This window comes from Anolis carolinensis, chromosome 1 (assembly GCF_035594765.1).
Source record: "Anolis carolinensis isolate JA03-04 chromosome 1, rAnoCar3.1.pri, whole genome shotgun sequence".
Taxonomy (NCBI): Eukaryota; Metazoa; Chordata; class Lepidosauria; order Squamata; family Dactyloidae; genus Anolis; species Anolis carolinensis.
The window spans coordinates 241,901,284-241,924,367 of record NC_085841.1 but is presented as its reverse complement, the minus strand read 5'-3'; the positions used below and the strand labels follow the sequence as shown (position 1 = coordinate 241,924,367).

General features: G+C 41.3%; 1 protein-coding gene across 1 annotated transcript in view; it reads right to left on the bottom strand.

Moving 5' to 3' along the window:
* Positions 1-918: 918 nt before the first annotated feature.
* Positions 919-23,084, bottom strand: part of LOC100553421 (probable hydrolase PNKD) — a 43,343-nt gene continuing 21,177 nt past the window's right edge. Inside the window, exons 2-9 of the mRNA XM_003214945.4 lie at positions 21,541-21,656; positions 19,164-19,276; positions 11,652-11,710; positions 11,229-11,321; positions 9,619-9,782; positions 8,090-8,176; positions 6,614-6,729; positions 919-6,000 (exon numbers count right to left, since the gene is read on the bottom strand). Of these exons, the coding sequence (XP_003214993.2) occupies positions 5,827-6,000; positions 6,614-6,729; positions 8,090-8,176; positions 9,619-9,782; positions 11,229-11,321; positions 11,652-11,710; positions 19,164-19,276; positions 21,541-21,656 (922 nt within the window). The 3' untranslated portion in view covers positions 919-5,826. The remainder of the gene's footprint in view (positions 6,001-6,613; positions 6,730-8,089; positions 8,177-9,618; positions 9,783-11,228; positions 11,322-11,651; positions 11,711-19,163; positions 19,277-21,540; positions 21,657-23,084) is intronic.

Genomic DNA, 23,084 nt, shown 5'->3' with positions numbered 1-23,084 from the left:
CGCCCTGAATCCCTTCGGGGAAATGGTGGCGGGGTAGAAATAAATTTCTATCATCATCATCATCATCAGGTACTGAGACTATACTGGATTTCAGTGTGTTCTTAACATCGAGGTAGGCAATACAGAAGTTAAAAATAAAGCAGGAGACATCTGCTGACTGAGATTCAGTAAATGCTTCATTGTGTCTTTCAAAAGAAAATCATCTACATATAGAAATGTAGCTTGTCATAAAAATAAAGGCTTCTTCCTGATGTGTGAGCTTTCCACAATCAGAGAGCCACTCAAGCATGTGGCATTTTCAAATCACTGTGAAACTAGAAATGAGAAAATCACCTGATATATCTGCACATTTTGAACTGACCTGTCTGCTCTAAATATCCCAAGTGCTTTTCCTCAAACAAATTGTTTTTACCTTACCTGTGATGCAAGACAGATGCCCCTTCCTAAAGATGATACTGCAATATTTAGAAAAGGGGGGAACTCATTATTTTGGTTTGTTTAATATACATTTCTTCAGCATTCGTCTCATGCTGAACATGTATAAAAAGGGGAAAGAGAAAGGGAGGGAAGATCTGATAGTCATTCACCACTATGAAACTGACACAAGTTATCTTCTTTCCAGCCTGCCCTGTATGAAACTGAGAAAGCACTAAAAAGAAAACCATTTTGGGGGGATTGTAACTAAAGTGAGAAAAGAGACAGATACTAGGATGTGGTGCATTTTACACAATGTTGTGGATAAGCAATTTCAAAGGGGTAGTAAGAGGCATTGGTAGATTAATGAGTAGGGTTCCTAGCAGCCTACATACTTGGTGGCATACTTGGTGTTGCCCTTTGCAACAGCATTTTAAACGTTATTCAAAACACACAGCTTCTTCGAAGAAAACAACAACAAAGAAACACTTGAAACTCAAGAAATAACCCAAATCAATTTATTGGTAGTTTTCAGTGTAAAGAAAATCCAAAGTGTGTACCACAAACACACTGGGCCACAGTCAAAATGCTGGGTCTTGCTTCACATTGTGTTACTTCAAGCACACAACCAAACACAACATCTCTACATGGCTCAAGTGTCCATGTTGTAAACAGTGAACATAGTCACACGGATAACGAAACTTTGTGCAACTAACTGCAGCTGGATCTACACTGCCCTATATCCCAGGATCTGATCCCAGATTTTCTGGCAGCGTCAACTCATATAATCCAGTTCAAAACAGATAATCTGGGATCAGATCCTGGGATATAGGGCAGTGTAGATCCAGCCTGCCTGCCTGGTGCTCCATTGACACACAATAGCTAAAGGTCACCAAGGGTGCATCTACACTGTAGAATTAATGTATCTAGATGCCATTGGGAACCATAGTTTTACAAGGTCTTTGGCCTTTTCTGCCAAATAATTCTTGTGTCTCACCAAACTACGAATCCTGTGATTCCACAACATTGAGCAACAGCAGTTAAAGTAGTGTCCAACTACATTATTTCTACAGTTTAAATGACCCCTAGACCCCTTCTATACTGTCATACAATCCAGATTATCAAAGCAGATAATCCACATTTATCTGCTTTGAACTGGATTATCTGAGTCTACAGTGCCATACAATCCAGTTCAAAGCAGATAAATTGAATTTTATGTGGCAGTGTAGAAGGGGGCCTCAGTCCCCAACTGACGGAATAGATACTAACATCTTGTTTTTTAACAGAGGAAAGCCAACACACATATGCAAGGCAACTACGGACCAATTCAAGATTGAAATCCAGGCTGGATCTACACTGCCATATAAAATCCAAATTATCTGCTTTGAACTGGATTATATGGCAGTATAGACACATATAATCTAGTTCAAAGCAGATAGTGTGGATTGATCTGGATTATATGGCAGTGTAGATCAGCCCCAGAGGTGGGAACCTTTGGCCCTCCTAACTTTCTGAACAGAAACCAATCTAACATCACCAAGGCTAAAGGACTATGGGAATTATAGTCCAAATCATCAGACAGACCACAAATTCATGGTTTATCTTGGAGAGAGGAGGCTTTTGGCTCAATGGTGGCCCTCAGCTCTGTCTGCCAGGCCATGTTCTTTTTAAACAGATAAACTCTAGAAAAGGAGCAATTTACAACTATGAAAGGCGAGTCATCGTGTAAGATAGGCTTTCTACTCCCTCCTGTAGCTACTACAAATCTGTGTAAAATCTTGAGAAATTTTGTATAAACATCACAATTCCTTAAACAGATTTCTATGCCGTAGCCGAGGCCACAGAGGCCTTGGTTGCGCCTGAGGTGAGGAAAGCGACTATAGCCACAATCCTCACTGTCAGAACGGATAAGCTACACTGAAGGAATCAAAATACAGAGATTTTGTACTGTCTTGTTAGGCAAAAATGGCAGGGTGAGCCAGTTTACAAGCCCGCTCCTTTAAATGCAGCAAGAAATCTTTGGGGGAAGAACACAAAATCCAAAGAATTGTATTTCTATTCTAGTGAAAAATAATTAATTTGGTGCAGCCAAGATTTCTCCTTCCAAAATTAATTCAAAAGCTGGGGGCCTGATAAATGTTGAACTGATGAGGCAACACTGAACAGAGCAGGGCTTCCTTAAGGTAAACACAGAGAACTCAGCTGCATGTGCCATCATTCAAAGGAAAAAACTTCTGCAGCCTCTTCTGAGATAAGGGAAACTCCAGATGTTTTGGACTGCAGATACCATGGCCATGCTGAGTAGGGTTGATGGCGGCTAAAATATCTGCATGGTCAAAGTCTATCTGCTCCTACCTTACTACAGACTTCCCTTTGCCATAGACACATCTGGTGCCTTTCAGATGCATTGGACTACATTTCTCCACATCGTTATGTTCACGCCAACTGGGATGATGGTAGATGTCATTTAACAAATCTAAAGTTCAAAGGATGCTTTCTTCTATCTAGATCAGTGGTTCCCAACCTTTGGTCCGCCATGTGTTTTGGACTTCAGCTCCCACAATTCAAAGTCAAAAACACCTGGAGGACCAAAGGTTGAGAACCACTGATCTAGAGCAGTGGTTCCCAACCTTTGGTCCTCCAGGTGTTTTGGACTTCAGCTCCCAAAGTTCCTAACAGCTGGTAAACTGGCTGGGATTTTCTGGGAGTTGAAGTCCAGAAAACCTGGAGGACCAAAGGTTGGGAACCACTGATCTAGAGAAAGCCAGAGGTCTGTCCTACTGCTTAATGTTTTCCTGGAACCTTACTTTAGGGCAAGGATCGAATGAATGAATGAATGAATGAATGAATGAATGAATGAATGAATGTGTGTGTGTGTATATGTGTGTGTATATATATGTGTGTGTGTGTGTGTATGTGTATACACACACACACACACACACACACACACACACACACGCACCTATATCATCACACCACTTCCAAACTTGTTAGACTGAAACTCTCATCAATGCCTCACCACTGTTCAACCCTGTCTGCAGCCCAGCGATGACGTCCGGAGCTGCACACATCCTTAGTCCTTGAACTTGGGATAACTGGACAAATCTTGAGGGGGACATTTAGAACCAATTTTCATTCCACATTCAGACAAGAGAATAGGAACACTAAATGGTGATTAATTTGTCTAAAGTCAGTTGCTAGGATTGTCAGGAGAAATATGTGTAGAAGATATTTCAGCAGGAATTGCTTGGCATGCAAGCACCACCTGCTGAAGTTTCCATTCAAGGAACAGGAACCTTGCAACCTCATCACTAAGGTTGACCATTTCCTGCCAACTTTCAACTTTAGTACTTTATAAAGTAAACCTCAGAAGCAAGTCCCTTTCCCTTGTGTGTTTCAGGTTGCTAAGTGAAACAAAGAGACAGGGCCCCTGTACAGCCTGACAAACACCACTTACTGAAATTCCCTTTTCTACACAACCATCAGACAGGAGGCTTGGCCTTATAGACTGTAGTCCAAATGTAATGAACTTTAGTGGCTCAGCCTTCATTTATTCACATTTAAGCACAGCTTGGAAAGTTACTTTTTCAACTATAAGTCCCCAAATCCTTAAGCTAATATTGCTAGTGAACAGGATGGCTAGGAGATTCTGGAAGTTCTTGTCCAAAAAGTAACCTTCCGAGCTCTGGACTTCATCCTTCTTCAGGTAGAGTTAAATCTGTGTAAGTATTCATTTCACAGTATGAACACGAATGGTTTCCTTTTAAAAAATTTAACCTTTGAGAGGTTCTCAAAAAGTTCTCACTCACTTGAGGTTAAAGCAAATAGTATATGACATTTCAAACTTTCTCAGTTTCATTATTTTCATACCACATGTTCTTTTCATCATTTTAACACATCTGAAGAAGGAAACAACATTCCTTTTATTATTTCACAGAAATCCTTTTGTTCTTTAGAGAAAGAAAAAGTATTTCAGGTCCTTGCAAACACTGAGGGCCTAAAGGATAGGAGAAACACAAAAGTGTAAACCCTGCCAACATGTGGAACAAATATAAGCATTGCAGAACAACAAACAGTCTAACGCCATTTGCTATCAGCCTTCCACAGCCTGATGCCCTGTGCTGGACATGCTTTCTGGAAATGATGAGAGTTACAGTCCAGAACCCAGAAGGGCACCAAGTTCAGGAAGACTGCCCTGGCTATTGAATCTAAGAACACACACTTAATTCTGTCATCCTCTCCTGATGGCAACTCTTTACTATAGTGACAGACTACAGGACAGTAGCAACAGGAAACCACGCAACCATATGGACTGAATTAAACACTCCATAGTAAACATGTACAATCATTCTTACAAGTAACTTTCATATGAAACCAGTAGTAAGAAGCCATGTATCCAACTGGGAGGCCTCCTTCAGGGAAAAGTAACACATTCACAATTTTTCTACTCAGTTCTCCTGCATCTGTAAGAAGGACAGCAATTGTTGACTCGAATTCTTATATAAGAATTTGTGCTTTCAGAAGCGGCTGCAGAATTGCTGGAAGTGACACGTGCCTAAACATGTGTCTTCCAAGAACATGTGTCATAAATCCATGCTTGGCCCACTTGTTAGAGATGCTTTGATCTTGACTATAGAGGCAATTTTTTAAAAAATGAAAGAAAAGGTAACAGGCATGGTAAGAGAAGAGCAAAAGGGAGATAATCTTCAGTAGTATGTAGTCTTAGCTGCTCAAAGGAAAGGCAAGGGCCCTTTCTTGTCTGTTTGGCAAGAGTTGGAAGACCAGATAGGGCCTTAAAATTCACCCATGTGCATTAGTGTCTCCAGAGAGCTGGACAATGGATTGCAATTGTGCTTATAACAACATCCAAGAGATACCTTCCTGCATTACCACCACCTGAGTGAGCAATAGACAGGCATACCCAAACAGTCATGCACGCTTTCTGTGCATAAAGTTATGAAGCTTATTATGAAATTGTCAAGTCAGAGATTACAGATCTCAGTGTCTCTTCTAAGCTCTGGCCTATGTTGCTGAATCCTCTCTTCACCTTGCTCCCACTGCTCCCAATAGATAAGTTCCAAAATAACAGGGCCATCAGAAAAGAAGAAGAAATTCATTACAGTTTCCATGAAATGACCCCTTGACTAAAAGACTGCTAGTAAGTCCCACTCTTCAGGTTAAGCAGCAGTGGTAACCAAGCTTTCTCAGAAGGAAGGAGGAGGACTCAAGAACCAGGTTTGAACCTCAGTTTTGCCATTCACTTCATATCGGGGGTTACAACGGCATTCAAGTAGATCCTTCTTCAGTAGGGCACAGCCCATTTTGTGACCAGACTCCTCCTTGCACAGGCCCTGATGGTCTTCTACACACAGATAAAACCTTGCCCACTCCAGCCTGGCACCATCTCTATTGCTAGTTCGCTTTGTAGACATCTTTCCGCAGCCGCACTTCCTTCAGCACCCGGGCCCGGAAGATGTCCCAGTCCTCTCCACTTTGGCGCTGCAGGCCCATGGCATCTTGGATGGCTTGGCAATGTGTCCGCAGGAAGGGATTGTATTGTTTTTCCTCGCCAATGGTAGAAGGACACTGGAGGGGAGGGAGAGAAAATATGAGACATGTGCAACCTTTGAGTGTGGACAATGGTTAGCATGCAGTTATTATGACTTCTCAAGAAAGGTGTTGGAAGACAGAGATGTGTACAGCCTCCCTGACAAGCAGACCCATGCTGGGAAATACAACCTGCTACATTCCCCCTTGACCTAAAGAATGGGTTGGATCTTCCTCCACATCGCACAGTCTGTCAAGTTCTCTGCAAGAGCACTATGCCCATTCTGAATCCTAACCAGAAACAGATGGCTGGGGAAGATAGGCAGGAAACTTTCCCCAGACAGCTGCTTCCAGCTGGGAGAAAAAGCCAGGAAGCTCCTCTTGGGTGAGTGCCATAGCACCTGTGCTGAATGGCAGAGCCTGCTGGACAAAGGGGTGGGGGTGAGGAGTCAGGACATAATAGAGGCCACACAGGAACTGAAGGGGAAGGAAAGGAAGCACATGCAGATTGTTTAAATCTGTCATCCATAACAAAAACTTTCTGAGATATTCAAATTTCCCACATCTCCCATCTTTTTTCCATATTGGTTGGCAAAAGCAGATCTAAAATATACACTTGCATACACAGTGCACTCTCACACACACTTCTTACCGTACTTCTCTTCTCAGTTCGCTGTTGATTCACCCATTGTAACTTCTGCAACAGAAATGGGTTCTCCGGTTCCAGAAGGTTTGCAAACATGAGGCACTCTAAAGCATACTCGTGTCCTAAAGAAATAATATAGATGGTCAACGATGGACTACCTGCATCTCAAACTGTACCTCCAGTTAGTCCTAATAAACAGCTCTCTAGTATGAATTCTAGGTCAGTGGTTCTCACCCTGTGGGTCCCCAGGTGTTTTGGCTTACAAATCCCAGAAATCCCAGTCAGTTTACCAGCTGTTAGGATTTCTGGGAGTTGAAGGCCAAAACATCTGGGGACCCACAGGTTGAGAACCACTGCTCTAGGTAGAAAAAAGATCTCTATCAAACATCAAGACTGCTGGAAGAGGCTACAAACATGCCCTGGAACTGCTGGGGACTATGACTCTCTTGTTCAGTGGAAGAGAGTTGTAGAATAAGCAGTCTTCCAAAGGCCATTGGAATGTAATGCCAATTGATGAATCAGTTTTATATCCTGCCTTGCTGTAATACAGACCCAAAAGATCTTCCAGGATAAAGCTTGAACTATTTATATAATAAGCAATCCTGTTTAAAACACTCATTTTAAAAGATTATAAAATATAATACCTCCAACATTAAAACAGCTACCCCATTACAAAGCTAATTGATTATAGGAGTTACTTTCATCAACAGCCACATGTTCCCTATTCCTATGCTATGAGGTCCAGTTAGGTTTACACATCTGCCTTCATCTCTTGTAAAAAGAAATCCAGCCTGCATCCACACACTATGCCATGGATTTGTGCACATATCTCAGATTCAAATCTGGGGAGCAGAATTTGGGAGACTGAGCACAATACACACTAAGAGATGTGATTTTATCTTTCCCAGCTATCAATCTCACAGTCTTTTGATGGACTGTAGTCCATGAAGGCTTATAAGAAGAAACCTTTTTTCCTGTTAGTTCCAAAGTTGCTATTTTATGACTTCTCATCCTCTGAGCATTTGCTATGCTGTCTTGGGATTATAGGAGTTCTAGTTATCAAACTCTGTAGGTCCATGGTTGGGAGGTTTTGCTGCACATTTCCATCAAGCATCTATGAACCACACGAAACATATTTGAAGGTAGTCTTTTCATTCACACAAAATAATCGAAAATCCACAAAAAGATGATGCCTTCATTGGTCCACCTAAATGCAGAAAATGCCTCATGCATATCAAAAGCTTATATGATAATACATTTTCTGCATTTTGGTGAACCAATAAAGGTATAACCCTTTTTTTAGATTTTGCATTTTCTTGCTGTAATATGAACCCCACAGCATTCTTCACTAGCTACTTCACTTATACACACACACGTTTTTCTACATCCCCATTATAACCAATGGAGTATGTCAGTCCTAGCTCCTGACACATAAGTGCAAAAATAGGAGAAAACTGGTCAAAGGGCTGTCATTGCACCCACCTGGCCAAAGCAGCGTATCTTCAGCAAGGTTAGCTGCCAAGTCTAGAGATGTCAACATTGTTTCTGGGGTGCCTTCAAATATCCGCCCTACATAAGAGGAGCAGGGAATTAGGTAAACACAAGGAAAATAGAATGAGAAAAACAACAGCCAAGCCTGCCAGCTACTAACTGCAACTACAAATGGTCACTTTTTCAGTTGTAGTTTTGCAGTTGAGTTCCAGAACCCATGGACTGTATTCTGAGGCCCCACAGCAGCACATTTCAAGTCCAACACTTTGCTTGCTCAGCATTTTACCACCTGATTACCTGGACCCTGTACAAGAGCATAAAAAGATTCTTTGTTTTTTCCCCACACATGTGGATTAGCAGAAGTTATTGCACCCTGCTTGAAACATTTTTGTCAATCCTGCTGACTCATTATGAGACTTGAAAATAACTTTTCCCCCTTCCTCTTTATGTGCAATGTTTTATTGACACTGTAAGCCTGAGGGCAAAGATTGGTAACATTACCTTCAAGTAAGCTGCTCTGAAAGCCTTTTTACCCAAAGGGCAGACTGCAAATGGTTTAAAATCAATTGATTAAACTGTTGCTGTCATTGTTTCAAAAAGAACATACATCACCTCCATCCAGAAATGCTTTGCTTACTCCATTCCTGGGACTTAAATACCCTAAAGGTACAAGATTCTATTCTATCTTGGAGGCTATGCAAGGTCAGCTCTGGTTAGCACTTGGAGTAGTGAATACTCTTTGGCCTACATTTCAAAGGAAGGAAAGAGGAAAGCATCTCTGAAAATGTACTGCCCAAAAAACCTCTAAATAATTATATATAAATAGATGACTTAAAGATGCACATGCACACACACACACATCCCCTCATGGAAAAGCTTCAATACATTCTTTTCCCCACCCTGGACATTCCACAGATATATGGCCCCCATTTGACTAGTTTCCAACAGACCCCTCAACCTCTGAGGATGCCTGCCATAGATGTGGATGAAACATCAGGAGAGAATGCTTCTGGAACATAGCCATATAGCTTGGAAAACTCACAACAACCCCTCAATACATTGTCTCCCGATGATGAGATCCAAGACCTCTCACTTCCACCCATCTTGGAAATGTCTCAGGAGCACAAGATCCCAGCTGCAGACCCTTCTCCTATCCCACCCTCAAATAGAAAAAGCATATTTTATTCTCCATTGCTGTCAGTGGGGTAGAAAATTCACTCTGAGCTTTGGGCCAAAGTTTAACTGAGCAATACAAGATATTAAAAACTATCCCCAAAGTAGGTCCAGCATCTCGTGTAGTATTGTGAGCAAGAACTGATTGTAGGACTTGGACTCTTTAAGACACTGTTTAATACTAAATGCTGAAACACAATTGGCATTAAATCAGCACACCAGTAGGAGATCTGGAATGGAGGAAAGTATGAGTTCTTATGAGTTCCAGGACTGTTTCACAACAAGTGCAAAATATACAATAGTAGGGCTTTCTGCTTCTCCTGCACCTCCCTCAATTGCGAACTTACCACAGCCGGAGAGGAAGAGGAGGTCACCAGAGAAGAGGGAGGCTGGCCCCTCGAAAGGCTTTCCATCCAGTAGGTAGACCATGTGTCCCACAGTATGTCCTGGAGTGAAAAGGGCCTTGAAGTTCAATCGCCCTATCGTGATGGTCTCCTTGTCTGAAAGGGGGCTAGAACACAGATTTGGGTTTTAGATAGAAGAAAGAAGGACAGACATATAGTCACCAGTTTCAGAAGCCTTAGCATGGCATTTGAAATATTGGGCCCCTACTTCCCTAACTAGCCAAAAAAATTCCATGGACAAACAACACAGCATTCAAAGACAGAGTCATGTCAGTCTCCATCAAAACACAAAGGGATTTTGTAGCACTTCTTTTAGAGTTAAGATTTGACTCTACTATAGCTGTCATGGTGCAATGCTAATTTTACAAGGTCTTCAGATTTATTGCCAAACAGTGCAAGGGCCTCATCAAATTACAAATCCCAGGATTCCATAGCATTGAGCCAGGGAAGTTAAAGTGGTGCCAAACTGCAATTAATTTTCAATGTCAATGCATCCTCTGAGAAACAAAAGTTATGAGAAATCACACAGCAGCTTGTCTCAGGGATTCATAAACTTCAGCAGTACATAATTTATCTATACAGTTATTTATTAATTAGTTGTATTTATACTTTATCTTTCCTTCAATGTGCTTAAGAAAAAATTCATGGCTCTCATCCTCCCCTCTTTAGTTCCAAAGCAGCCCCATGAGGTAGGGCAGTCTGTATAGGAGTGACTAAGGGCCCTTCTACTCTGCCAAATAATCCCCCATCAAGGCAGATAACCCACATTATCTGCTTTGAACAGGATTATCTGATATATAATCCAGTTCAAAGCAGATAATCTGGATTTTATTCAGCTGTGCAGAAGGGGCCTGAGAGAAAATAATAATTTTATATGTTTTAAGATTTGTATACTGTTTTTATTGGTTAATGCCTAAATGTTTTAAATGCGCTATGTTTTATTTTATTATAATGTGTTATTGGCATTTTGTAAGAGTTTTGCTAGATTTTGTAAGACGCCTTGAGTCCCCTCAGGTAAGAAAGGTGGGGTAGAAACGTAGTAAATAAATAAACCAATAAATAAAAACAACAACTTTATTTATACCCTACCACTATCTCCCAGAAGGACTCAGGCAGCTTACAGGAGCACATGCAGTGCCATAACACATAAAAATAGAGGTAAAATTACATCACATATTAAATAATGATAACAGTTAAGATAAAAACAACACATTACAAAAAGTCCAAATGCGACATCATCTATGTCTCCATAGGGATTTAAATCTGGATCACTTCAATTCTAGTTGTTAAATCTCAGAGTTATACCACTCTGACTCTTTGACTGCTGCATGTTTCTGTTTTTTCCCAGCCATGCTTCAGCAGAAGGTAGAAAAAACAGACAGTTGCCAGACCACAGCTTGGAAAATGTGATTTTTTGACAACACCACCTTGAAATCCATGTAAATCTTCCAGCTCTGCTGGGGAGTTTAGCTTCATATTCCAGGTTCAGCAGGGGATGTTACCCATGCTCATCTATATTGGGGCAGGGGAAGCAGAAACCAAAGATTACTCACTCTGTCAGTTCAGGGATGTCATCATAACTGCTGCCATAGACTCTGCAGGAGCTGTGCCGTCGCTTCAGTGCTGCATTGCCCCCACTGTGATCCCTGTGAGATGAGGCTTATTAGTCATGAGGCTACAGAAACTCTGCCTTTCCAGTTACCAGCTTTTTGGCACCAAAAGGCAGAGACTTATTTTCGTACATCTTCATAGGTGGAAGTGAGGAGCCTACCAACACAATGGGACAGAAGGGCTGGCAATCAGGTAACCCCCCCCCCCCCATATTATATTCTTCACTTTGCCAAACATTTATTCATAATGATTATCACCAAAAGGGGTTGCAACTGACTTGCTCAGTGCATGCATACTAGGGAGGAGCTTTTTAACTCTCTTGTCCGGACCCCACATAGAGAAAGGGAAGGAGGAAGCCCCCTTACCAATGCTTGTGAGTGCACAGGATGGCCTCCAGCGTTACTCCCTCTTTTTCAATGACTGACTGCAGACCAAGAGAAAGAAAGACGTGTCAGAGCAGCCACAATTCTGCATCCTGATCAAAGTAGTTTAAGAATTCTAGCCTGAAACTTATGAGTTCCACAGCTCAATGGCTTTCCACAATAGAGTTGGTTGACTACTTAGCAAAAAGATTCCTGAGGGCCCTTCCACACAGCCATATAACCCAGAATATCAAGGCAAAAAATCCCACAATATCTGCTTTGAACTGGGTTATCAGTCCAGACTGCCATATATTCCAGTTCAAAGCAGATAATGTTGGATTTTATTCAGCTGTATGGAAGGGGCCTGAGTTAGACCCAGCAGAATCTCATCCCAAGCACAAAGAAACATATAATAGCCTATATCTTATTATAGTCTTGACTAGAGTAGACCCAATGAATAAATTTGAATTTTTATAATTATTTGTTACTGCCTCTCCTCACAGCTCGAAGTGGGGTACAACAAAATTAAAACACAGAGATAAAACACAACACCACTAAAATACATATATAACAATAACAATAATGATGATGATAGAACTTTATTTATATCCCCCCATCTCCCAATACAGAACTCAGAGCAGTTAACAATATATGGTAAAAATTCAAGGCCAACAAGTACCTACATACAGACATAACTTAATAAATAGCTTTTAAAATTCAATACAAAGGACAAAGATGAAAAGACCATCACTAATACAATGTATAGTTTAAATTAATTGTTTAGAATTGACTGGATAGGCCTGTTAATTTTCTTAAATTAACAGCTTATTTAGCTGTCAAATTTCTTCCAGCAGGTAATTCCACAGTCATGGGGTGGCTGATGAAAAGGTCCCCTGGGCAACAGTTGCCAATCTAGTCCTTGCTGCTTGAAGTAAACATCCTCCAGAGGACTTCAGTGTATAGGGTGGATTATGGGAGAAGGCGATCCTCTAGGGTTTAAAGCTTATAACAAACATTTTCTACTTTGCCCAGAAACTAATTGGCAGCTAGTAGAGTGATATTAGTATAGGTGTAATATGTTCATTCCTAGATGTTCCTGTAACCAATCCAGCTGCCATATTTTGAATCAAATGAAGTTTCTGAGCTTGGTACAAAGGTAGCCCACTGTAAAGCACATTGCAGAAGTCCAACCTTGAGCCTCCCAGCACATGCACTACCATTTTTTACGTCCTCCAAATCTAGGAAGGTGTGTGGCTGGCATATCAGCCAAAGCTTATAATAAGCACTCCTGATTGTCATATCCATCTGGGATGACATTTAGAGAGTTGGATTCAGAAGCACTCCCATGCTGCGAACACAGTCTTTCAGAGGGAATGTAACCCAATCCAAAACTGGTTGAAATGCCTCCATTCCCAGGTTAAGACCCATAACGGTAAGCATTTCTGACTTATCTGGATTCAGTTTCAATTTGTTTTTCTTCATCCAGCCCATTATCTTCTCCAGGAATTCATTCAGAGGAGATACACTATCCTTAGATAAGGCCTCTGGATAATGTCTCCCAGCGGTTTCATGTAAATGTTTGTGGGAATGCCACATAACTCCTTTTTTGAGGAGCAGTTATCCTCAAGCACCACCATCAGGAACCTGCCTGGGATATTCAACTAGAACCACTCCAAAACAGTGCTTCCGATTCCCAAATTGCCCAGGTGTTCCAGACGGATACCACAGTCAATAGTATCGAACACCGGTGAAAGACCTAAAAGTACCAACAGGGACACACTCCCCCATCTGTGTTAAGATGGAGATCATCTATTAAGGCAATGGTTCTCAACCTGTGTGTCCCCAGGTGTTTTGGCCTATAACTCCCAGAAATCCCAGCCAGTTTACCAGCTGTTAGGATTTCTGGGAGTTGAAGGCCAAAACATATGGGGACCCACAGATTGAGAACCACTACACTAAGGCAATCATAGCAGTCTCAAATTTGTACCTACTCTGAAGCCAAACAACTATGTGTTGACTCACCATTCAACAATGATTTAATGGATCTACTATAGTTGGGAGTTAACTCACAGATGCCAGCTGATAGCTGCACCATGTGAAAGACAGGAGAATATATAACAAACAGAAACCAGTCTCACAGCTAGAGCTTAGAACATGACTTTTGAACTACTACTCCCAGAATCTCCCAGACAGGAAGCCACAATGGGTTGATTCTGGGAAAAAAGCAATTTTTGCAGTCTCTGGCCAAAGCAAAGTTAGAAAAAAGAAATTCATTCTATTGCAGCAGTAAAACCAATCTAAGAAAAGCATTCATTGCAAATTATGTTAACATCTTTGCCTGATGGAGAAGCTTTTGAACTTATGTTTGTTCCAATAACAATGCCCTCACAAGATGGGAGTTTGGATTTCTTTTTTATTTCGCTTTGTTTATGGCCAGCACAATTACTTCTGCAACAGCCTAACATAAATTCATTCAGACATAAAGGACTGGACCACAATTGTGTTTTGAAATGGGACAGGCCAAAGAATGGGATGGAGTCATAAAAATGACAAATGATGTGGATAAAACAGACAGAGAAAAGTCTTTCTTTTTTGCACATAAGAGTAGAATTATTGGTCATCCATAGAAAAGATAACAACACAGATAATAGCACAAGGCATGTAATTAAGCTCTGAAATTGGCTAGAACAAGATTAGCACAAGATACAATGATGGCCATCAACTTGGGCAGCTTTGTTGAAGAGCAAAATTAGACACATTCAGGGAGGAATAAGACTTATCAGTAGCAGAGACATCACACTGGCAACAAAGGTCTGCATAGTTAAAGCAATGGTATTCCCTATAGTAACCTATGGATGTGAGAGCTGGACCATAAGGAAGGCTGAGCGAAGGAAGATAGATGCTTTTGAATGTTGGTGCTGGAGGAAAATCCTGAGAGTGTCTTGGACCGCAAGAAGATCCAACCAGTCCATCCTCCAGGAAATAATGCCTGGCTGCTCACTAGAGGGAAGGATATTAGAGGCAAATATGAAGTATTTTGGCCTCATCATGAGAAGACAGGAAAGCTTGGAAAAGATCCTGATGCTGGGGAAAATGGAAGGGAAAAGGAAGAGAGGCCGACCAAGGGCAGATGGATGGATGGTATCCTTGAAGTGACTGGCTTGACCTTGAAGGAACTGGGGGCAGTGATGGCTGACAGGGAGCTCTGGCTGGACTGGTCCATGAGGTCACGAAGAGTAGGAGACGACTGAGAGAATGAACACACACACACACTAGTACTGATGGGTATATAATATCTCCAGCATGCCTCCCAATATCAATGACTAGAAAGCCTGAATCTGGACATACTGTTGCACCCATTCTTAGTCATGGACTTCACACAGGTACCCAATTGGTTCCTGCTGAAATACCAGGCCAAGAGGGCTTGATCTAATAAGATTATTGTGTTCTGGACACAGCAAGACAAATCTAAAGAGCAAAGGTTTGTGGATCTGCAATAGCAGATCTCTCCGTCTTGACTTCTGTTTTAATCCTCTCACTGTGTTTACGCGAAGAAGGAACAATCTACCAGACTGTTTTTTGAATACAGTAGAGTTTCACTTATCCAACATAAACAGGCCGGCAGAATGTTGGATAAGCGAAAATGTTGAATAATAAGGAGGGATTAAGGAAAAGCCTATTAAATGACAAATTACATTATGGATTTACAAATTCAGCATCAAAACATGTTTTACAACAAATCAACAGAAAAAACAGTTCAATACATGGTAACATTATGTCGTAATCACTGTATTTACAAATTTAGCACCAAAACATTGCAATGTATTGAAAACATTGACTACAAAAACTTTTGACTACTAAAAATGGATTACAAATAAAGATAAACTTACATAAAACGAGTTTACAGTAACAACATTGTCGGAAGTTAAATCCATAAAAAGTTAAATCCTTGCTGCTTAGAGAAACAGCTGTGGATCTGGCAGGAGGCAGACTGTGTTGGATAATCCAAAATGTTGGATAAGCGAAGGTTGGATAAGCGAGACTCTACTGCAGGGGTCCCCAAACTTTTTAAACAGGGGGCCAGTTCACGATCTTTTGGACCGTTGGAGGGCCGAACTTATAGTTGGCCACCGAGCAATAATAATAATAACAACAACAACAACAACAACAACAACAACAACAAAAGAGGGTTAGAAGAGACCACTTGGGCCACTGTGCACCGAATGGCCCAATGACCCCTCTGCCTTTGTGCACCGAAAGCACTAGCAAAGCACCCCTGACAGATGGCCACCCAGCCTCAATGTTAATAATAATAATAATAATGGTTGTAAGAGAAGAAGAGACCCCTTGGGTAATTTAGCCCAACCCCCTTCTGCTGTGGGGGGCGGATAAATGGCTTTGATGAGCCGCATCCGGCCCCCGGGCCTTAGTTTGGGGACCCCTGCTCTACTGTATATAGAGTAGCTGGATTTGGGGAAAAGCATGCTTACTGATCAAAAGTTGAATTAGGGATGGTTCTGTTGTTACCAGGGGAAACAACAACTTCTGGCCTTGAGTCAGTCATATCATTCTTCTTAAGTTGCCTGATGTCTAGGCTACTTCTCCAGACAATCCATGCATAATGTTGACTCCCCAAGACTGTGGCAAATGGGCAGCGCTTCCTCCTACTGGGCATTGCCTCCTGACCTCCAAGTTATTCATTACCAGGATATCTCATATCCAATTCATCCATCTGCAAATAAATTACTGGAATTGGAGCAATGGGGCTCTGGCATCAACTTCTATTTTACTGTTACCTAGGAGCTGGGGGGAAATCCTTTTTTTCCTTGGGGGATTCCAGTAGTCCAATAAAGCAACTTTTCTAAGCTATGTACATATTGTTAAAGTTGTTACTTGCCAAGGGTGTTTCCTGGCTTGCTTTTGTAGCATATTCTCATGAGTACTGATATTTTTATTAACAGCTATTGATACTTCACTGCAATAGACATAGCACTGGTCTAAATCAAGACACTCCCTAAACCCCTCCCCCCAAAAACCCCAGCATATGGGAATGGGGGGGGGGGGGAGCATAGGAAATGACTTTAAAGCACTCCCTTGTCCTACTCATTCTGAATGCAGACACGCTACCTTTGGCATCATAGATCTGGCTCTTATACTGTTGTTGCAAAATCATGCAGGGTTGCTGCTGTCACTTGAGTATAACAGGAAAAGCCAGCTGTGGAGACAGGAGCCTTTGAAGAGGAAAGACAAAAAATGCCCCCGGCAGAAGAGACCCTGCTACTCATCCTGTGAGGCTGTGCTGTGACCTTGAATTCAACTTGCCCGTGCCTAGCTCCTACTTAATCTGATTGCTTTCCTGTCCATCTGCAGGAGGAGAGGCAGACCGGGGTGGGGAGGAGGAGTTATAATCAATGTAAGGGCAGGGAAGGAACATAGTAAGCAGGCCAAGATGTATGTTTCCCGCTCCCACTTAACCTTCTTTGCAGAAATCTTGGAAAGTACCAGGTAATACCGTTGAAGCAAGCCAAGCAAGTGTTGTCCTTGGCTGGAATGGCAGGCACAAAAAAACGTGAGCAGGATTCTATCTACTAAACCAACTGTCAATCTATAAAAGGAAGTATGTTATCAGTTCTCAGCACACAGCCTCCCCTCTCCGTAACATACACACAAATACAGTCTAGGTATGGATTAATGTTGAGAAATCAGCTTGGCTCAAGAAACATCAAAGCAGTAGGGCAGTGGGGAGTTGTTCATGGGAGCACTAGGGTGTTTTTGTGCCTTGTGATTTCTCCAAACCCCTTTTTCTGACAAAAAAGTATGTCTCCCTTGAAAGCTTCAAGGGTAACAATTTAACTTTTAAATAAGATGCAGGCATTGCCTGCACTGTTTACCACGAGTAAAAGAAAACCACAAGCAGAGTTCTAGACACTTTGGATCATCTGTGTGCAGTTCCCAGAGGATTTCAGGAACAGAAAACATAGAAATGGGGAACCTTTGGTCCTCCAGATATTACCAGGAAAGAACAGCACACTTTGGCTTGAACCAGTTTTGTTCCCCTGGTTGTAGGCTTACATGGAGGCTACATGGCTTTTAACACTACAGACACTATAGGAATATGGCTTTTAACACTATAGGCACTATAGTGCATTTATGTGGTGCAGGCTGGTGAGCAGCCTGCTGCAATAAATCACTCTGACCATGAGGTCATGAGTTTGAGGCCAGCCCGCGGCGGGTTGAGCACCCATCAAGTAAAAAATTAAAAAATAGCCCCTGCTCGTTGCTGACCTAGCAACCCGAAAGATAGTTGCATCTATCAAGTAGGAAATAAGGTACCACTTATAAAGTGAGGAGGCAAATTTAACTAATTTACGACATTGGAATGAGGAAGTGCCGTCACAGTGGATGATGAAGCAGCTGCTCCCCCCTGTGGCCAGAATCGAACATTCCCTCAGTAGAAGGTTAAATTGCCTCTGTGTCTGTCTCTGTCTCGGTTCTATGTGTATATGGGCATTGAATGTTTGCCCTATATGTATATAATGTGATCCGCCCTGAGTCCCCTTCGGGGTGAGAAGGGCAGAATATAAATACTGTAAATAAATAAATAAATAAATAAATATTTAGCGTGGCACTGTGTTGCATTGTTTATTATTATTATTTTTTATTGAATGTTGTTGGGTTTTAAATGCTTTTTATTAAGTTACATCTGTATGTATGTTACAGTCAATGACCAGCACCAAAAAATGTCTGTATGTATGTACTTGTTGGCACTGAATATTTGCCTTTTATGTTGTTAGCCACTTTTGAGTCCCGTATTGGGAGATGGGGCAGGATATAAATAAAGTATTATTGGTATTATTATTATTATTATACTGTCTCTAGGCTACATATTGGCCATCCATACTAAGGGACTGAGAGAACACAGTTTCCCATTCAAACAAATATTTCAGATTTCAATAATCAAATCCGAAAAGAAAGAAGAAAATTCTAGTCTTGCTTAAGAAGGGTACTGGGATAGGTAGTGAGATGAGGAACAGCTTATGGAACTGGGAATGTTTAGCCCAGTATTTCTCAAGCTCCTCCAGGTGTTTTGGACTTCAGCTCCCAGAAATCCCAATCAATTTACCAGCTGTTAGGAATTGTGGGAGCTGAAGTCCAAAACATCTGGAGGAGCACAGTTTGAAAAACTCTGGAGAAGAAAAGCTTAAGAAATGACATGGTAGTCATTTTTAAATATTGGAAAGAATGTCACAGGGAAGATGGAACATGCTTGTTTTCTGCATCTGCAAAGATTAAGACAAAGAGCAATGGATTCAAATGACAGGAAAACATGTTCCATCTGAAGATTAGGAAAAACTATGGTGGAAGGTTTAAAATGAGGTTGGTTGGATGGATGTCTATCAGAAGTTCTTTGATTATGTGTTTCTCCATGGCAGAATGGGATTGGACTGGATGGCCCTTGTAGTCTCTTCCAACTCTATCATTCTACGATTCTATGTCACGCTTGGCTTTTCTCACCTGCACAGCCAAAGGATCAGAGGGATCCACAGCGACAGCACAGTTGGAGTCGATGTCAATAACAAGGTAGCTGTAGTTATTGGACAAAACAGGGATAGGCAGTATCTTCATCCCTAGAAAGACAAAAGGAGACACAGGGAATGAAGACTTCAGAAAAGTCAACACATCACACACCAATAGTTGTTATAGAATTTCTTACAATAATATTTTGTTAAGCATGTTTGAATATTTAGAAACATAAATACATAAAAGTCAGAGTAAAAATTATTCAGATCAGAGATGAAACAGGTGTAACACTCCATATGTTCTTAGATTTCAACTACTGTATTAGCCTTAACCAGCATGGTCGGTGGTTCGAATCTGGGGAGCGGGGTGAGCTCCCATCTATCAGCTCTAGCTCCCCATGCAAGGATATGCGAGAAGCCTCCCACAGGATGGTAAAACATCAAACATCCGGGCAACCCCTGGGCAACACCCTCGCAGATGGCCAATTATCTCACACCAGAAGCGACTTGCAGTTTCTCAAGTCACTCCTGACATGAAAAACAAAATCAGTGGTAAGAAATTATAGGAGCTGCAGTCCAGCCTCACTGAATTCCATCTTGAGAGAAGGGTGATAATATATATAAAACAAATTAATAAACAACATATGGAGGATCTAACATTGTAGTTGGTATGCCAGCTATATCAGAAAGGCAGACTATATTTTCTTCAAAATAATCAGATATATTACTCTCAGTACACAATATACACCATTATATTATGCATTCAGAAATCTGATAGAAACAAATTAAAGCAGAGAGACTTCTTTAATTCATTATATGTATGTTGGGATTCATTGCCACTCAGACGAAACATGTCTTCCCGTTCTCTTTAGATACAGTCAGCCTTCCAGTTTCACAGGAGTTAGGGGTGCAGGCAGGGTGGCTGGGCCATTCCACATGTACATTCCCTCACTCACTCATTCACTTGCTCAGGCTTGTAGAGTATGGGGAGGAAAGGGGTGGAACTGGGGAGCAAGGGGACAGATGGCAGGTAATGTGTGGGTCTCTAGTGTGGACGGAGTATTATTTCTGTGAGAGTCCTTCCCATTGCCACTGCCACCCTTGCTCTCTCCCCACCCCCTCCACCATCCTACCCCCTTCCCTGATCCAGACACCAACGTACCACATGCCCTCCCTCCTGATGCTCCCCTGTCTCATCCCATTCTTCCCTGCCCATGCCCTGCAGGCTAAAGATATCCAGAAGTTAAACCCACAAATGGAAAGGGATGATTGTGAAGTGCATCAACTCACAATTTGACCCCAATTTAACTACCATGGCCCCATGCTATGGAATCATGGGAGTTGTAGTTTGGTGAGGCACCAGCACTTTTAAAGAGGAAAAAGCTAAGGACCTTGTAAAGCTACAACTTCCCTCATTCCATAGCATGGAGCCTCACAGTCAAACTGCATTAATTCTACAGTGTAAATGCACCCTATGTTTTTCAGATCTGAAAACATTTACACTAACAACTTGATAAGATCTTTGGATTTCAAAGACTTCTCAAAGTTTCTTGAAAAAGACTGCACGCAGCAATAGTCTGTATTTTTCTAATTGCTCAATATTTGAATAATTTTACAGGGCAAGTGGCATAATCCATGTCCCAGACAAAAACAGAGGCAGAGACCAAAAGTTAGAGCCTTAGAAGTTCTTCTGTTTTTAAATAAACCACAATGTACAATAAATGGAAGTACAAACACAAAACAATAGTTATGCAATGAGGAAAGGACATAGTTCAAAGCAGCAAACATTCTTGATTTTTAGTGTGTGTGTGTGTGTGTGTGCTAATAAACAAGCTCTGAGACTTTTTGTGTCAAACAATAGCAGCAACAAGGAAAAAAGCTGAAATAAACTTGGCTACAGCCAAGTGTGCATGCATGCACACACACACACACATACATACACGCACCATTGACTGCTACAAGTTCAGCCGATCCCAAAGATCAAATCTGTAAAGACTGAAACTTGTTTGTCTTTTGCAAGAAGTTCAAACAGTGCAGAGCAATAATTCTGCACATGTTTGAACAGACAAGCTAAACACAACACAGGGAAGTTTTAAGTCTGCCAAATATAAATGCAGATGTATAAAGTTTATTTTGAGTCTTCAATGTCTGGATGTTTTTAAAAATGAATGTTCTTTTGGGGGGAGTAACATCTCAGGACACTGAATTTCACATCAGCATCAAGGTTTTCCAATATATGCAACCCTATATGTGTTGCCTCGGTCAGTTTTGCCTTAAGGTTTAATCAGAAGACATATTCATCCAAAACATCTCTAGACAATGCAGTGTATATAATTATCAGTGATGTAGTTAAGAAAAAGCCAAGTACTCACCACTGAACACTGCAGGCTGGGGAAGGGAATGCCCATGGGGGTATCGCTCCCGTGCTTTCTTTACCTGCCGCTTGTAGAAGAGGTAACCCAGCCGGGTGTGGGCATACAGATTGTACCTGAGGAACAGGAGGAAAGACAAATATTGAGGTGTGTCAGAACACTTAATGAAACAACATAACTATCACGATATTTCGCCAAACCATTATTTGTAATCCCACAGGCTTTATAATAAAGCCAGGATAAATGTGTTGTTGACTATAGTAAGAATCAGGAGTCTGGGAATCTAGCCTAAAATGTGCCTACCACAATGCTTGGCAGATTGGAAAATATGCTTTTTTGGACTAAACCTTCCAGAATCCCACAATCAGCATGGTTGCAGTCTGAAAAAGAAACATGTCCAAGCTTAGGAGCTCAGATATCCAGCCACATTGTCCGTGTGATTTTACATTAATGGCGCATATTTGCACTATACCACTCATTTCTTCTCAATAATATACACGTTAAGTATCTCTTTTACAAAATGCATGAGAAAAAAGGTGTTCTGGATTTCTGATTTTTTGCATTTTGCAATTTCTGTAGTTACATACACGAACATCATGAAATATCTTGGAGAATGGGAATCAAATCTAAACATGAAATTCAGGAGAGGCTCTTCTCTCGGTCCCACCACTGTCACAAGCATGGTTGGTGGGAACAAGAGAGAGGGCCTTTTTGATGGTGGCCCCGGGCTCTGGAACTCCCCTCCTAGAGAAGTGCGATTGGCCCCATCCTTGCTGCCCTTTTGATCTGAAATTATGACCTTCTTGTGGAGTCAGGCCTTCCTAGATGAATTATAATAGGCAGCTACCAGGTAACAGCGGTAATATCTACCTCTTAAATGCTATATTGGATCTGGCATGAATGTGACACGGCCTAATGAAAATTGAGTCTCTTTAGGATCTTGGATAATCTGTTTTACAAATAACCTCAGTGGTGTGAGGTTAGGGAATTTTTTGATGGTCCTGTATATGCTGTAAGTTATTAATTTATTGTTTATGGTTTAGGTAATTGGGTATCTGTGTTAGTTGTTTTATGATGTCTTGCTGAATGCATATTTTATGTAATTTGTTTTTAAGCCACTGTACGCCTGAGTCCCACTCATGGGAGAAAAGTGGGATAAAATGAATAAATAATAATAGTAATAATAATTTCATATATACCTTAAACACATAGCCCAAAAGTAACTTGATACAACAGTATTTATTGTGGTTTCTTTAAAAACAGTTTGTGCATGAAATAGAGCTTGTGTACACTGAATCATTAGAAAGCAAAGGTGTCACTACCACAGTCAACCCATGTGGACACTTTTGGATTATGGAGAATTTCATATTTCGAAATTCCCAATAAAGGATGCTCAACCTGTATTATGAAATGTTCACAGACAATCCAATTTCACAGCATTAACCATTCACGCTAAGAGTAGAGAGGGTGTGTCATGCCATCCCATGATATGCTGAAAACAGTTTTTCTATCCCTAATATGGACCATGTCAATCTGCCCTGACT